At 46.6% G+C, this 17,320-nt stretch overlaps 2 protein-coding genes across 7 annotated transcripts in view; one reads left to right on the top strand and one right to left on the bottom strand.

The window, feature by feature from the left end:
* Positions 1-16,126, bottom strand: part of COPS7B (COP9 signalosome subunit 7B) — a 26,081-nt gene extending 9,955 nt beyond the window's left edge. Inside the window, exons 1-5 of one of the 2 annotated variants that reach the window (XM_007125019.4) lie at positions 15,991-16,126; positions 12,651-12,808; positions 8,786-8,963; positions 3,940-4,015; positions 1,597-1,685 (exon numbers count right to left, since the gene is read on the bottom strand). In XM_007125019.4, coding sequence (XP_007125081.1) covers positions 1,597-1,685; positions 3,940-4,015; positions 8,786-8,963; positions 12,651-12,808; positions 15,991-16,053 — 564 coding nt within the window. In that variant the 5' untranslated portion in view covers positions 16,054-16,126. Of the gene's footprint in view, positions 1-1,596; positions 1,686-3,939; positions 4,016-8,785; positions 8,964-10,655; positions 10,765-12,650; positions 12,809-15,990 lie in introns of those variants that run through there. The other variant, XM_007125020.4, reaches the window with a different exon arrangement.
* Positions 16,127-16,541: 415 nt separating this feature from the next.
* Positions 16,542-17,320, top strand: part of PDE6D (phosphodiesterase 6D) — a 56,043-nt gene continuing 55,264 nt past the window's right edge. Inside the window, exon 1 of one of the 5 annotated variants that reach the window (XM_028482650.2) lies at positions 16,542-16,809. Coding sequence is in view for 2 of the 5 variants with exons in the window: in XM_055090494.1 (XP_054946469.1) it covers positions 16,760-16,809 (50 nt within the window). In the remaining 3 variants the exon portion in view is untranslated. The other 4 variants (XM_055090494.1, XM_028482667.2, XM_007125018.4 and 1 more) reach the window with 4 other exon arrangements.

Genomic DNA, 17,320 nt, shown 5'->3' with positions numbered 1-17,320 from the left:
GCAATCCCACTACTGGGCATATACCCTGAGAAATCCATAATTCAAAAAGAGTCACGTACCACAATGTTCACTGCAGCTCTATTTACAATAGCCAGGACATGGAAGCAACCTAAGTGTCCATCGACTGATGCATGGATAAAGAAAATGTGGCACATATATACAATGGAATATTATTCAGCCATTAAAAAAGAAACGAAATTGAGTAATTTGTAGTGAGGTGGATGGACCGAGAGACTGTCATACAGAGTGAAGTAAGTAAGAAAGAGAAAAACAAATGCCATATGCTAACACATATATATATGGAATCTAAAAAAAAAAAAACACAAAAACGGTTCTGAAGAACCTAGGGGCAGGACAGGAATAAAGATGCAGAGGTAGAGAATGGACTTGAGGACACGGGGAGGGGTAAGGGTAAGCTGGGACGAAGTGAGAAAGAGGCATGGAAATATATACACTACCAAATGCAAAACAGATAGCCAGTGGGAAGCAGCCACATAGCAAGATCAGCTTGGTGCTTTGTGACCACCTAGAGGCATGGGATACGGAGGGTGGGAGGGAGACGCAAGAGGGAGGAGATATGGGGATATAAGTATATGTATAGCTGATCCACTTCGTTGTACAGCAGAAACTAACACACCATTGTAAAGCAATTATACTCCAATAAAGATGTTTAAAAAAAAAAAAAAAGAATGACAGGTTGCAGAAATGAGGGAAGAAGTCGCTCCTACTCTTTGCTACACTTGAGAAGTTCATGATCAGGACAAAAAAAAATTCAGGTCCTCATTTCCTAACAAAATAGGCCTCCAACCTGAAGTGCCCAGCTGAGAATCAGAAATTTGTGATTAGGCCAGATAAAATAATTTTAGCAAGTGAAACAGCAATCCAAGAACAAATATACATCTCTCCAGCTCAATCACAGAGGGCAAATGCAAAAAGCAAACTTTTTCAAAGGCACAGCCCCACAAAAACTTAAGACATTTAGGCTGGGATTGGGCAGAGAGCCAAAAATCAACTATAAATTAATCAAACCTGGATCTTCTTTGTTACTGGCTATGAGCAGTTGGTTGCACGTCTTCTTCTAGAAAGAAGAACTCAGAGATACAGTGGAGTGGTACCTTACAGAAGGTTAGGGTCAAAAGTTAGCATAGAAGGCAAAAATTCCAATTAGTATAACTAACCTTGAAAATCCCCAGAGGAAGGCAGCATATTAAAAAATCTCTCTCTCAGTAAGTTCAACATAGCAAGTTTTCCCTCCAGCACAGGAACAGTTCACTGTGCACTGAGCAACAGCTGAAGCAGTTAACTTGCCTTGAGGTGCCTTGCTGTTTGAAAAATCTGTATCTTGAAACAGCAGTCTCCTTTAAGCATGGCAAAATGCTCAGAGCACGTGGGGTACCACGGCATGCCAGAACTGAGACCTGCTGATTCACAATCACTCCTGGGCATACTTTTCCTAAATGGAATGGTCCTTTGCCAGGCACATTTTATGCATTTATGATGCAACTCTACTGTGTGTAGCTGGGAGTTCCCACACTGATGCCAACGAGACACCCGCCTCGAGGTAAGGAGGAAGACAGGAAAGGGTTTGGACCGTACCTTCATCCTTGACGCCAAGCTCACGATGGTGAGGTGTTTCAGCTTGTTCTGCTGAGCTGTGCTCAGTTCTGGCAGGCTCTCCTTGTTGGCTGCTCAGTCCCACCCACCACAAAAATCAAGACACAAAATAAAATTAGGATTTCTTCATGGAATAAGCGCACCAACTCCCCACATCAAACCTACTATTGAATCACTGTCATGACTCTGCACTTATTCACTAGGCAAATGTTCCATAAGCACCTCCCATCTTCTCTGAAATACCATGTGCTTCCAAAGAAGACAAGACTGAATCTCTACACACAAGAAGCTTAGTCTCCTAAGAAGCCGGGCATGAGTGCACAAAACGACATGACAATTTTCTTACTGGAGTACTATTTTCAACATGTCTTCACCGAGCGTCTGTTATGTGCAACGCACTGTCTTAAGTGATCCAAGGGGAACAGACGGGGCTTGTCGGCTGCTACACTCCGCAACTCCAGGAGCACCAACTACCACCCAGGGTTGTGCAGCTCAATGGCCCTGGACTTGTCCTCAGTCTTACCATCCAATGTTTCAACAGCTACAAATGCAAGAGAACTACCAGAAGAAAAGTACAAACTACCAGAAGAGAACAAGAGGGTGAGGAGGACGGGGAGAGGCAGAAGGGAAAAAGAGAGAGGGGGAGAGAAAAGCGAGAGAGTGCAAGTGAGAGCAGTCACACTGGGGAACTGGGGAGGTACAGGAGACAAAAAGAAAGAAAGGTGGACTACGAGATGATCCTTGAAGGACAGGCAAAATTTCAGCAATAACAGTAACAGCAACAGCAATGGCACCAGCCAAGGCACCATATACGGCAAGCTTTACTTAGTGTAAGTGCACACACAGATCCATTCGTACATACACACATCCAGTTAGTCCTCACAACAGCCCCACAAGACAGATTCCAAATGTCTTCAATTCCTTATCCATAATGCTGGATTCCAAAAAGGTGAATCCACACTGCTTTTTCTCCCTTGAGCACGGTGCTGAAATTCATTTGGTGGCAATTCCTGACCTAAATTGAGTTAGGCTTTTTATCCCACTTGTTGTGAATATTCATTTGTTTTGCTGCAAAACCGTGAATGTGTTTGACTACCGGTGCTGCCCACATCTCTCGAGGGTGTTACATAAAAAAGTATATGCATCATATTACCTTTTTAAAGTCCCCCAAATTCTAAATTATGAAACAGCTAGCCCAAGAAGTGCAGATAAGGGATTGTGGATCTTTTTATTACTCCCGTTTTACAGATAAGGAGACTGAGGTACAGAAGATCATTTAATTTACCAAAGAACACACAACTATTGAAGTGGACACAGACTATAATGCAAGAATTCTGGTTCTAGAGTCTGTAAAATGCTGCTCTTTAGTGAGGATGGAAACAAAGGATACACGCATTGGAACAAAGTGAAGGTCAGAAAAAGCTGGCAAGTGGCAAACTGTCCAGTCTGGCAGCAGCACCGAGTAAGTAGAAGTGACCATGGAGAAAGAAAATGATTAAAAAGGGGAAGTCGAGGACATAGTAGAGAAGACCCTGAGTCATACACTAAAATAAACTGCCAGGCCTATGTCATAACACTAAAATAAACTAGGGAAGCCAGACAAAAATGGCTTGGGTGGAAGGTAAGTTAGTGTTTGGACATTCATGCACCGCATTCCTGATATTTAAGATTCTAATTTATCAATACAATGACTCAAATGATCTACAAAAGAGAGTGGGGTAAGCAGATTATGGAGTATTCGATTATGGAATATTAAAAATGACTACAAAGACTTAAAACATGGATAAATGCCTATGAAATAAGTGAATAAAGCAAGATATAAAATTGTAGACATAATCCAATTATACCTACATATCAGAAAGCATAAGCACAAGGAAGAAAAGTCCAGCACCATAATGCTAACAGCAGTTTAACGGTAGTACAAGTGACTTTTTTCCCTGTTTTCCAAACTTTCTTCAATATGATCATAGTATTTAGATAATATTTACAACACTTAAATACTTTACAAAGTATTCTGACATTTCACCACACTCCAAGTGTTCTACAAACACCAGTCCTCAAGAGTCTCATCTGGAAAATAAACAAGGGCTGTATTTATGGATGAGCAGAAACACAGTCCCCATTTACCCGCTGGGAAATAAAAGGTGGGAACGAAAACCCTCATGGGAGGTCACCTACAGAGCACAGTAAAATGAGAAACAGCCAGGTTAGGAAGTTCCCACCCCATGTTTTATATCCCAGACCTCAGTGACCCTCATGAAGGCAACATATCCAGACAGAGCAACATAATTAAGAAAAGTCTTTGGAGGATCTTAACCAACTCACCTATGTAATCTGGGTATGTTCCGTAGGCAAACAGGTTCAGCAACTGCAAATAAGCAGCATTACCTCCTTCTGCAAGCTGAGGAGGAAAAAAAAAAAGCAGTTCACAGACCGAGCTACCAATCACTGCAGTGTTCAAGAAGAGGGCAGGTGATCACGTGCCACAGTTCTGGACAGTTTTATTGCTTGCTCCCTGAGGTCCCTTCCAACTTTTTGAGTCTTTGGGAAAAAATAAATAAGGCCCCAAGTTTAATTTTTCTCTCTCAGGAATACATGCTTTATACCGCACATAGCACGCCCAAGGAACTACTTTTGTCACACAGACGCACACACGCACACACACACAGCAGTAAGCACTGGGAACAGTTCAAGTTTTCTCAGGATTCCCTTTGCCATCAAAACAGACTGGAGGGCCTTCCCTGGTGGCGCAGTAGTTAAGAATCCGTCTGCCAATGCAGGGAACACGGGTTCAGCTCCTGGTCCGGGAAGATCCCACATGTGGCGGGGCACTAAGCCCGTGGGCCATAACTACTGAGCCTGCGCTCTAGAGCCCGTGCACAACAACTACTGAGCCTGCGCTCTAGAGCCCGCGCACAACAACTACTGAGCCCGCGCGCCTAGAGCCCGTGCACAACAACTACTGAGCCTGCGCTCTAGAGCCCGCGCACAACTACTGAGCCTGCGCGCCCAGAGCCCGCGCACAACAACTACTGAGCCTGCGCGCCCATAGCCCGCGCACAACAACTACTGAGCCTGCGCTCTACCCGCGCACAACAACTACTGAGCCTGCGCGCCTAGAGCCCGCGCACAACAACTACTGAGCCTGCGCTCTAGAGCCCGTGCACAACAACTACTGAGCCCGCGCGCCTAGAGCCCGCGCACAACTACTGAGCCTGCGCTCTAGAGCCCACGCACAACAACTACTGAGCCCGCGTGCCTAGAGCCCGTGCTCCACAACAAGAGAAGCCACTGCAACGAGAAGCCCGCACACCGCAACGAAGAGTAGCCCCCGCTCGCCACAACTAGGGAAAGCCCGTGCACAGCAACGAAGACCCAAGACGGACAAAAATAAATCCAATAAATAAGTTAAAAAAAAAAAAACAGACTGGAGCAGCCTTGTCAGTATACCAGCTTGGTGGGTACAGCACAAGCCCCTATCAATCCAAACTGAAAAAAGTATAGGGTTGGCTCCAAGCTTCAGGACTACAAGTGGACTGTGAATGCTGGAGATTAGCACAGCATAAGGTGTGACAGAACAGCCCAGCTGGGACAGAAAACCAGGATATCGGCCCCAAATAAAAATTTTCATTAAAATCACTTATTCCTCGCTAATGCTAATGGCAAAGAGCCATCTGTAGAAGAAAAACGAAAGAGATACTTTTCTGCCAGGAACTGCTCTACTCTGTTCTGCTGCCAGTTACAGTAACTGGGTGTTTCCCTTACTCACAAATATGTACCTGTTACTCTTCCAATTTACCAAACTCAATAAAGTCTAAACAGGAACCAAATGGTATTCTGTGGACACCAACAATAATACCACTTGATTTTAACCATCTTGTAAAAAAAGCTTCCAAAAACTACGTCTGTAATTTCTGACCACTGAAAGGCAGCTAGCTTATTCCCAGCTCACATATGGAAAAAAACAAACTATGGGAAGATAAGGGTGATTTGCTAAGCACTCCAATGAGAACTCTGGCATCTGAATACCCCAGCCTACTGTCTCAGGTTACCAAGAACCTCCTGAGGCCCTGAATCAGAAGTGGAAGAGACCATCAAATCTAGCCCCCACTTTTCAGACAGACGATTACAAAACTAGCCATAAAAGACTATTTTCTCTAAAGCAGACACTCCAAAATTTCTCCCACTGGCCTAAGTCAATAAGGTCTTTCTGGCTTTAAGTTTCATCCATCTCCTCTTACCCAAACTTCCATATGAAACAACCACTTGGCATATTCATTCAGGCTTTTCACAAACCTGAAGAAACACACTACCCTTTGGTCATCTCTTCTTTTGAAAAATGATGAGCTACCAAGCCATGAAAAGACAGGGAAGAAATTTAAATGCAATATTACTAAGTGAAAGAAGCCAATCTGAAAAGGCTCCATATGTATGATTCCAACTACACGACATTCTGGAAAAAGTAAAAAGATCAGTGGTTGCCAGGGATTAGAGGGGAGGAAGGGATGAAGAGGCAGAACAGAGGACTTTTAGGGCAGTGAAATACTCTGTATGATACTGTAATGAGACATGTCATTACACATTTGTCTAAACCCACAGACTATAAAACACCAAGTGTGAACCCTAATGTAAACTATGGTCTTTGGGTGATAAAGACGTGCCAGTGTAGTTCCACACTGGTGGCGGATATTGGTAATGGGACAGGCTATTCATGTATGAGAGCACAGGGTATATTAGAACTCTCTGTACCTTCCTCTCAACTTTGCTGTGAATCTAAAACTGCTCTAAAGAAATAAAGCCTATTTAAAAAAAACCCTCAGTTTTCTTAAATTTCCCTCACAGGATTCCTTTTCTATCTCTGGTAATTAAATTTTTACTGAAAGCCTACTGTGTGTCAGGCTACATAATAAGCTCTAAGGAAACAATGGTGAGCACAATAGACTTTACCCTCACAGAGCTTACAGTCTAGCAAGGCAGCCTGACATTAAATAAAAATTTACAATTAAAAAATAAAACTAGGTCTTCCTGTTTCCAGCTGTTGCAGGGAGAGGAAATGATGCCACATCCACACATCTGCAATGGATGATCATGGGGAACTGCTCAAGTTTACTAACCAAGAGGAATAAGCAGATGTACAGCAGCAAGTCCAGTAACGTGAAGACCCACACTCCTTCTGCTACAACGGGCGAATTCACAGCAGGGCTACGGGCATGGAGCCGGCAGCCAATGGCAAAGGTGTCCTAGTGTCATGAAGAGAAGACCTGGCCAGCAAAAGTCAGCCACCCCATCTGTGTGGACCACCATCAACAAGAATGCCTGGGTGGGGCTTCCCTGGTGGCGCAGTGGTTGCGCGTCCGCCTGCCGATGCGGGGGAGCCGGGTTCGCGCCCCGGTCCGGGAGGATCCCGCGTGCCGCGGAGCGGGTGGGCCCGTGGGCCATGGCCGCCGGGCCTGCGCGTCCGGAGCCTGTGCTCCGCGGCGGGAGGGGCCGCAGCAGAGGGAGGCCCGCGTACCGCAAAAAAAAAAAAAAAAAAAAAGAATGCCTGGGCAGCACTCAGTAGCATCGTGCACATGACCCTCAAGAACAGGCACTGCCCAGATCTGCACATGGTGGCCGTCAGCAGAGCGGGTACCACCCTGGGCAGCCAGGAAGAAGCTGTGATGGTGAAGAGGAAGCCAACCCACCCCACCAAGAGCTCCTGAGCACATCCTCCAAAGTAAAAAAGATGTCACCAGACTTTTCGATCGATCAATATAAAAGTATCAATCAATAAATATAAAAATATCCAAAATGGGAAGGAGAGGTTGAAAAAGTATAGGTTGCTTTACATGTCTGTTCCACCTGTTACTCCTCAACAGATCTTCTCATTTTTAAGGCACAACAACCAAAAGTGATACCCAAGGTTTTAATAACAACATCAAACAAGCAAACAAAGCAAAAAGGACTACTTCCCAGCTTTTCATGTCTTTTTTTTTTTTTTTTTTTTTTTGCCAACGTTGGGGGAAGATGTGGAATCTTTTTTTTTTAAATTTATTTATTTATTTTTATTTTTGGCTGTGTTGGGTCTTCATTTCTGTGCGAGGGCTTTCTCTAGTTGCGGCGAGCGGGGGCCACTCTTCATCGCGGTGCGCGGGCCTCTCACTGTCGCGGCCTCTCTTGTTGCGGAGCACAGGCTCCGGACGCGCGGGCTCAGTAGTTGCGGCTCACGGGCCTAGTTGCTCCGCGGCATGTGGGATCTTCCCAGACCAGGGCTCGAACCCGTGTCCCCTGCACTGGCAGGCAGATTCTCAACCACTGAGCCACCAGGGAAGCCCTGTCATATCTTTTTTACACACCTTCTTCAGCACAACACTGCCCTTTTCACAGGAACAATATATATAGATTTTTTTAATAAATTTATTTATTTTTATTTTTGGCTGCTTTGGGTCCTCGTTGCTGCGCGCCGGCTTTCTCTAGTTGTGGCGAGCAGGGGCTACTCTTCACTGCAGCACACAGGTTTCTCGTTGCGGTGGCTTCTCTTGTTGCGGATCACGGGCTCTAGGCATGCCGGCTTCAGTAACTGTGGCGTGCGGGCTCAGTAGTTGTGGCTCATGGGCTCTAGAGCGCAGGCTCAGTAGATGTGGCGCACAGGCTTAGTTGCTCTGTGGCATGTGGGATCTTCCTGGACCAGGGCTCGAACCCATGTCCCCTGCACTGGCAGGCGGATTCTTAACCACTGCGCCTCCAGGGAAGCCCAACAAAATATTCTTTATTCATGCCCATCTCATGTTCAATAACAAACATTTTCTGCTATGTATGTACCTGACCAATTTTCAATGTCTTTATTTGCACTGGAGGTTTTTTGTCCCTAAGAATGACTGAAACTACCCCTGTTAAACATCAGTCCATGCTTATACTCTACTTTTCTAATTTATCAGGTTCAGTTGGATTTTTCCCCTATCTTTCAAATTACTAGCAACCCAATCTAAATTTGCCCCAAATTCAGACGAAAATATTGACCAGAAGGAGCCCAGGACATCACCCTTGCTCTCTTCCCCTGCCTCACCAATTCCTCAAAAGGATATCTCATGGCTCCACAATGCTTCAGCACTGAAATTCCTTGGAAACCTGGATAATCACAGGAAGGTTGAGAACAAAGAAAATAGAAAAATTGTTTAGAAACTGCTCTTACCTCCTGCACATTGGCCAGCTCCAGCAGTTCTCCGAAGACATATACTCCAGGAGCCTCCAAAACTTGGCTTATGAGAGCAGTGAGGGCTGAGCCACTGGTACCTTTGGCTAGTAAGATAAACTGTTCCAGGAGGTTACTTGAGGGTTTCTGTTCACCTGCCATTCTCTGGTCTTGAGATCTGTCCAAAGAAAAGTATTTCAATCATTCTTCCTTCTCCTTTGCAAAGTCTATGACTATTTAATGCTGGATCAGACATCAGAATACTTTAATTTTACAGTATTCAAAAAAAAAAAAACCAGCTCCTCAGTCCAGATCTCACTTTGTGAGATGGGTAGCATTTAACTGGGAGTTAAAGGGATTTTGTCCTTATTCTGAGGTTTGAAACACATTTAGTAAAAGCCACTTCATTCCATCTGGCCCTTTGCCAAAGGCAGCACCTTCTAAGCCCTTAAACCTAACCAGGACCTAAAGAAACACACAGGAGTATCTCAGTAGGTGTCTTATATCTACCTCATTTTTAGACTCTGGTTAAAAAGCAGAGAATCTTGCCAAAACACAGAGGCAGCAGATGTAAGCAAAAGCAATCAGTTACAGCTTCGGTGTGTCATTAGAATCCCACCTACAGCCAGATACAGATAAGGAAAGACAAAAAGCAGACAAGAAAGATGGCCCATTTATCAAATAAGTCATTGATCAGATAGAAAAAGGGGGAAATCATCTTGAAAAATAAGCAGCAACATATTCAAACTAAGAAAATACACACATACATGCTGTGTAAGTCCATGAGGAAAATCCCTTTATTTGGCCTCCTACTGATATGTGACATTTTACCAAACACGACTTCAGAATTTGTACAAAATCTCAAGAAAACAATAAAAAGATTTGAGAAAACAATGAAGATATAGTATTGCCATCCTGAAGACATTAGGACAGGAGGGTCCCTCAACTGTATAATCTACTTACTACAAGCTGGGTGTGTGAACACACACACTGCGTATCTATTCTACAGGAGTTCTCCATGAGAAAAGATTACTCCTCCAAAAATGATATATACTGGGCAGTGTGACAAAATGAAGAAGTATAGTAGAGTGAAAAAGACAATAAATTAAAAAAGGTTAGCTTCGTGCAAGAGAAACTAAGTTTTCCTTTGGAGGCAGGCACCAAGAGTGGCAGCCCTTTCACAGTATTACAAAAGCAAGTATGTCGCTTCATCCAGGGTTACCTAAGAAGGTCTTGTCGGAAACAGCAAAAATGAAGCGCTAGGGAATAAAGGTTGCTGAGGGAAGGGGAAACTGGGGGGAGAGGGTAGGAAGGAGATGTCGGGGGAAGGTGATGGTTAGGAGAGGAAAAACAAAAATCTCGCTTCCAAGTGGACACGTTTGAAGACACTGAATGACAGGGCGTGGAGATGGAGAAGGGGTAGAAAAACGGACAGAACTTCGGTCCCTCAAAAAAACCTCGGCCTAAGAAGCAAAGCCCGCGGGGGCAAAGAGATGAGGAGGCGCCGATAATCGCTTTCTTCTGGAGTAGGAGAGCCCGAGGAGGAGGCTAGGAACTCAGGGGAGATGAATTCCCGTCCTAGGGGGAGGCGCTATTTTGATGGACGGCAGAGGGGCAAAGGAGCAGCCTTTACGGGTGGAGAAGCGAGAGCAACCGCGGTGCAGATGCTGAGAGTCGCGGACTGGGCTGGACTTCAGGGCGGGTGGCGTGTTCCAAGCAGAGCCGCGGGTGCAGGGTGATGAGCCGCGGGTTGCGCTCCCAGGAGCGGGGGCGGGGCGGTGTGGCCGAGGGCTTTTCCCACGGCTGGCGCTAAGCCTGACCGCCCAGACGAACCTAGCACGACGGGCCCCACCCCCTCCCCGGCCCCTACCTGTCCTCGCCGCCTCTCCGTCCTCTCGGTCGCTGGCTTGGCCTCCCGGCGCCTGCCCGCAGGTTGTCAAGCGTCCATGATCACCCCGGCGTCCGACGCTTTTCTGCCTCCGCCGACCCGTTGCCCTTGAGGCTCCCCCGGAAGCCTCCCGCCGCTGCACTCGAGTTCCGCCCACACTAGGTTCCCCCGCCGCGTTTGCAGCCTCAGACCTCCAGTGCGGCCCCGGCCGGGGAAAGTGGGTCCCGATCCGGGCTGTAGCCCAGGACAGGGTGGGGGCCCTGAGGAGAGGAATATAGCCTAGGCAGTACTTGGCCCCCCAACCATCGCCATCACCATCCTGGGCCCTAAATCCATCCTCTTTGGCCGAGCTTTACCCTCAGAAGTTCCGTAAGGCGACTGTGGCTACCCTCGGGGTACTGAGACATACTAAGCCTAATAACTAACGTTTACTGAGCGTTTTTCCATGTGCCAGGTGCTGTACATTGTCTCACTGAATTCTCATAATAACTCTAGGCCTGTAATATTATTCCCATTTTTCAGGTGACATAACTAAGCCCAAAAATCCAAAAGCCAGGGACTTCCCTGGTAGCGCAGTGGTTAAGAATCTACCTGCTCATGCAGGGGACACAGGTTCAAACCCTGATCCGGAAAGGTCTCACAGATCATGGAGTAACTAAGCCCGTGAGCCACAACTACTGAGACCGTGTGCCACAACTACTGAAGCCTGTGCACCTAGAGCCCATGCTCCACAACAAGAAAAGGCACCACAATGAGAAGCACGCACACCGCAAAGAAGAGTAGCCCCCGCTCGCCGCAGCTAGAGAAAGCCCTCGCGCAGCAACAAAGACCCAACACAGCCATTAATTAATTAATTAATTAATTAATTTTTTTAAAAATCCAAAAGCCGGTAAGTATCAGAGTCTGCTTTGAGGGCTTCCCTGGTGGCGCGGTGGTTAAGAATCCGCCTGCCAATTCAGGGCACACGGGTTCGAGCCCCGGTCCGGGAAGATCCCACATGCCGCAGAGCAACTAAGCCCGTGAGCCTCAACTACTGAGCCTGCGCTCTAGAGTCCACCAGCCACCACTGCTGAGCCCACGTGCCACAACTACTGAAGCCCGCACACCTAGAGCCGGTGCTCCGCAACAAGAGAAGCCACTGCAATGAGAAGCCCGTGCACCACAACAAAGAGCAGCCCCTGCTCGCCGCAGCTAGAGAAAGCCCACGCGCAGCAATGAAGACCCAACTCAGCCAAAAATAATTAAAAAAAATAAAAGAAAAGTCTGCTTTGAAACCAGGCTATCTGAAGCCAAAGACCATGTTCTTCATCTTTATTCAGAAAATATTTTAAAATAAGCAGAAGATGGGTTGAGCCAACAATGGTTATGTGACCAAAATGACATCCGTGGCGTTGCATTTGGTACTTACCAACTCCCCTGGAAGATGGATAAGAATGCCACGTAACTGAACACTTAGGCTGTTTCCTTTAAAATATACACCACAGACTTTCAGGTCTTGAAGATGAGAAAAAAAACCCTATTTACCTTTCGTGCATTCGAGTGCAGAAATTAGACAGATGCAAAGGAGCCAAGCATCAACGCATTCATTTATTTTAAAAATTTCTTTAGCATGTATTATGTTCTAGAAGTTTATATGAAGATAAGACAAGGTTCTTGCCCTCAAAAAGCTTCAGTGTGTTAAGTGCTACGAGAGAGAGATGACAACACTTTGGAAGCACAGAAGAGAATGTGTTGGGGAAGAGAAAGTGGGCATCTTATGGGCAAAAAGGGGAAGAAAAGAGGGCAGTGACCATAGTCACAGAGGCCTGCACTGTGCAGCATACACTAATGCAGAGAAGAAACCCACAGTGACTGGAACCCAGGGTTCAAGGGTAAGAAATGAGGGCTATAGAGCTGGAGTCAGGTCATCAAGGTTCTTGGAAACCACATGCACAGCCCTATACTCAGTTAAAAACCTAAATACAGCAAAGTTCCTACCTGGGAGAGCTCAAGGTTCCTGGGAGAGACAGGTCCATCTGGCTAGGACAGATGATGCCACAAGGAGCCCCAGGGGTACAGATAAGGCCCTCCTGGCTGTGTCCTGGAGAGAGGTGATTTAAGGAAGGCTTCTGGAGGAAATGAGGCTTGAGTTGAGCCTGGAAGAATGAGCACACAAATCAGAAAGAATACTAGCCATGGAAAAGAGTTTGTTTGTTTGTTTTACCTTAAGGGCACTGGGGAGCTATTTAGGGGTTTTAAGCTGTGGAGGGGTCTGAATAATTGCCATTTTGGACGCTAGCTGCTATAGGAATGTATTGGATGTGGAGAGAACTGGAGGCTGGGAAACGCTTGAGGTGACTGATGTATTCCAGTTAAGAGACTGTGAGATCTTGAACAAAGGTAGCTGCAGCTGGGCATGAAATAGAAGGGTCATTGTTGGAGACATTTAGATACCTTAGAATCTATCAGACCTGGTGACCAGTTGAATGCAGGGATAGAGAAGGAAGATATCACCCAGGATTCTGGCTGGGGAGGCCAGAGCTGTCTGGAGGTGGTGTTAGAGAATGGGGCTGCAGAGGAGAAGGAGCAAATTCGGTGGTGGAAGGAGAACAACTAAGTTCTGTTTAAGTTCATAAATATTCCAGCTGTGCCTCCACGTCCTCCAGAATAATGTCCAGATTCCAAGGCTGCAGTTAAAGCCCTTCTCAGTATGCCTCCCTCCTACCTATCCAGCTTTGTCTCGCCCCACCTCATTGGAGCCCCAACTCCATGCCTTCCCGGCCTAACAGGACTCGCATCTTCTCTCTCTGACAGCAGGGCCTATGCTCAAACTTGCTCTCTCTTCCTTTTCGCAGTGCTCTTCCCTCATATTTGTCTGTTAAAATTCCACCAACCGTGTAGGCAAAGATTTAAACAATGCGAAAAGCACTAATCATAAAAAGGAAACATTGAACTATGGCACTTGATTAAAATTAAGAATTTCTCTTCTCAGAAGACACCAGTACAAGACTAAAGAGGCAAGCCACAGACTTGGAAAAGATATCTACAAAGCATGTATCGGAGAAGGAACTCCATATCCGACTATATAAAGGACAACAAATCAATAAGATAATTAGCCCAATTAAGAAAGTGGGCAAAAGACTTGAACAGGCACTTCACAAAAGAGGACATCAAGTAGCCAGCAAGCATATGACAAGGGCTCAACACCAAAGACAATGTAAATGAAAATTATAATGAGATACCACATTTAGCCAAAATGGCTAATATTTTTAAAACTGATACCACCCTCTATTGCCACAGGTAAGAGTCAACTAGAACTCTCTTATGTTGCTGGTGAAGGTGAAAATTGGTACAAACATTTTGGAAAACTGGCAATATCTACCATTACTGATCGTATGCCCTCCACACAAGCCGGCAACTCCTCTCCTAGAAATAAATGCATGAGTCCACAAAAAGAAACATTTACGAATGTTCATTGCAGCTTCGTTAAGAAAAGCCCGAAACTGGTAATGAAAACCTAAATGCCCATGAACAGCAGAGAAGATAAATGGTGCTACATACATACAATGGAATACTACTTAGCAATTTAAAAAAAAAAAAGCTACTGCTACATACAACATGGATGAATCTCACAAAAATATTGATGAACAAAAAGGCCAGACTCATATTGTACTTGCTTATGATTATATTTAAATGAAATTCAAGAACAGCAAAATTGATCTATGGTAATAGAAGTCAGAAGAGTGGTTATCAGGATGGAAAGATGCAGCACTAACTGGGAAGGGGCACCCTGGGAAGGGTGCTGGAAATGTTCAATATCTGGATTTGGGGGTTGGTGACAGGTGTATACATATGCCAAAACTGTGCTCTTGCTGTTTGTGTTACACTTCATTAACAAAAAAGATTTACAGATAAAAATTTTTAACACAGAAAAAAATCGTACCCATGCCACCTCCTCCATCAAGTTTTGCCAGCTGAAATATATCTTTCCATGGGGGCCTCTGTAGCATTCTAATGTCCTTTCTTTTGTGCCATTCATCACAGTTCATCTTGAATTTCAGTGTAGTCTCTTTATTTCCCTAACTAGATGGTTATCTTGCTTGTGGCAGTGACCATGCCTTTCACCTTCTACCAACAGAGAGTCCGGCAAATAACAAAAGCTGAAAAAGGTGTTTGTTGAATTACATGGAAGGAAAACTTGGGTGGGTGCCCAGATAGGTGAAAGGGGTACAGGAAGAGGAAGGAAGGCCTAGGAAAAGAGATAGCAGATCTCCAAGGAAACCTTAGCTTACGCTACAATTTTACCTGGTTTCTGAAATCATATTAAATGTCGCCTTGAGTAACAAAGAACAAATCAAAATACCAAGTCTTACCTAGACTGAGGATAAACAAACATTGCACTCCTTCACTTGCAGGAAAGCCACCAAATAAATGCTTACCTAATGTCGACTGAAGAAAAAGGCACAACCTAAAAGCTGTGAGTTATGTTTTATTTGGAGACCTTACTGAGGACTATAGCCCAGGAGACAGCCTCTCAGATAGCTCTGAGGAACTGCTCCAAAGAGGTAACAGAGGAACCAGGATACAAAGGAGTTTTTGCTGAAAAGAAAATATGTAATTGAACATCAAAAGATTACTGCTAATCAACAAAAAACAGACATCTCAAATAAATGATTTTAGTGCTTTTCTATTTATGGGAAGATGCAAGTGTCTGAGCTCACTGAAATTATTCCTTAGATATGCATCTTGATTATCTAGGGCAGGTATCCTCTTTTTCTCCATCCTGAATTACCCTCTGGGCCCATCTTCAAGGGTGGCTTCAGTGGCTGATGGCTTGATGGTGGCCAAAATTTGCTGTTGTTTACTGGAATGGCAGGCAACATTGTTTACTGAAATGGCAAACAACACCAATGGGTGTTTCAACCTTGATGGGAAGACTTCACCAAGGAGAGTAAGATCGCATAGCCATGCTGCTAAAAATATCATCACCCTACTGTAGTGCAAAAAGCCCAGACTGCAGGAGACTTAGAGCCGAATTCTAACTCTGCCCCAACTTGCTGTGATCCCTCAACAATCTCTTTGCCTCTCTGGGCCTCATTTTCTTCATAGGTAAAAATAACAGGGGTTGGATTAGCAAATTCTCTGAAGTCTGACTGTACTGATATTCTGAGTATACAATCGATATCTCTCTCAGTCCAACGCAGGAGCACACCAGAAACCCCTGCAAAACACCTAAATGGCGCCCCTGGCCAACGAACAAGTACGACTTGAAGGAGTCATTTTGTTATATTATCTTTCATAATTTAATCAGTGTTTGTGTTTGTTGTTTCATCCTTACCATGATTTGCAGGAGATTTCTGAGTTCCATGCAAATAGAAGCTACCTCTCTGTGGGCTGTCATCTTTTGAGGCTGAAGAGGATCTTCCCGCCTGGTTTCAAGTCTAGAGATTCAGAAACCACGAAACCTACAAGCAGGTTTATGAACTTGCGCGCACTGCGCAGCACACTGGAATCTAAGTTTCAGAAGAATTGAGTGCAGGGAATGCTGGGATTTGTAGTCCCTGGGCTTTCTGTTGCGTATTGGGATCTGTGGTCCCCCGGGCTCTCCCCTGGAATGCTGGGAAGTGTAGTCTCCGCCACATAGCACAGGGCAACCTGCCGTTATCTCAGAGCCCCACTGTGCCCAGCGGCAGGAGCGGGCTCGAAGCGAGCCTGTGCAGATCTGAAGCCAACCCTCCGCTGGTGCAAACTCTAGGCAACAACAACAAATGAAAATTTTGTCCTACGGGACTTCCCGGGGAGGGCCCTTCCCATTGACGCTCACCGTCCCCCTGCGAAGACGCTGAGTGTTTCTATTGGTTGATCAAGATGCCAATCGCCGAGGCGGGCTTTCCATTGGCTTCAGAGCGGGCGCTCCGAGGCTAGAGGGAAGGAGAAGGGATCAGGAGCGGGAGCTGAGGTAAAAGAGGCCGGTCCGGGTCTGGGCGCTGCCGCTGCTCGCCCGAGGTCTGCAGGCCGGGCTGCGGCTCAGTCCTCGGCTCCTGGGCACAGTCTACGAGGCTCCGCCGGGCCAGCGTGGGAGAGCCGCAGGCGGCGGCCGCCGCATCATGTCAACCAAGGACGAGAGGGCCAGGGAGATCCTGAGGGGCTTCAAACTGTATCCTCCCGGGAGCGGGGCTGGGCCGGGAGGACTTGGGAGGCGGCCGCTCGCTGAGGAGACCGGCCGGGGGCGGGCCGCGCCAGGTGGGCACCCGAGGAGAGGGCGGCGGGAAGGGAAAAAAGAACGCCGTCCCAGGCCGCCGGCGGGACCGGGCGCGAGAGGCGGGGAAAGGGGCGTCCGGAGGGAGGGAGGGGACGTTGATGGGAGCCCCGTGGGTAGAGGCGGAGGAGCCGCGGAATTGGGCTGAGAGGGGGGCCGGGCGTCGGAAACAGGTGTCGGGAGGCGCGCTTGGGTCCGAGAAGAGAGGCCGGGAAGGGGCTGCGGCCCGGAGGGGAGGGCCGAGGGGGCGCGGTGGGCTGGCCTCGAAGCCTAGCTGCCTCTTTGGCGGGAAGCCCACCAGGGCAGCAGGGAAAAGTGACTTGGAGCGAGTGACCTTGTGTGGGACAAATGCAGACTCTGGTATTGAACTCTCTCGGGTTCTCCCCTCCTACCCGCCCCCCCCCCCCCC

The sequence above is a fragment of the Physeter macrocephalus genome, chromosome 2, assembly GCF_002837175.3.
Source record: "Physeter macrocephalus isolate SW-GA chromosome 2, ASM283717v5, whole genome shotgun sequence".
Classification (NCBI taxonomy): Eukaryota; Metazoa; Chordata; class Mammalia; order Artiodactyla; family Physeteridae; genus Physeter; species Physeter macrocephalus.
Note: the sequence above shows the minus strand (reverse complement) of the source record. Positions and strands in the feature narration are given on the sequence as shown.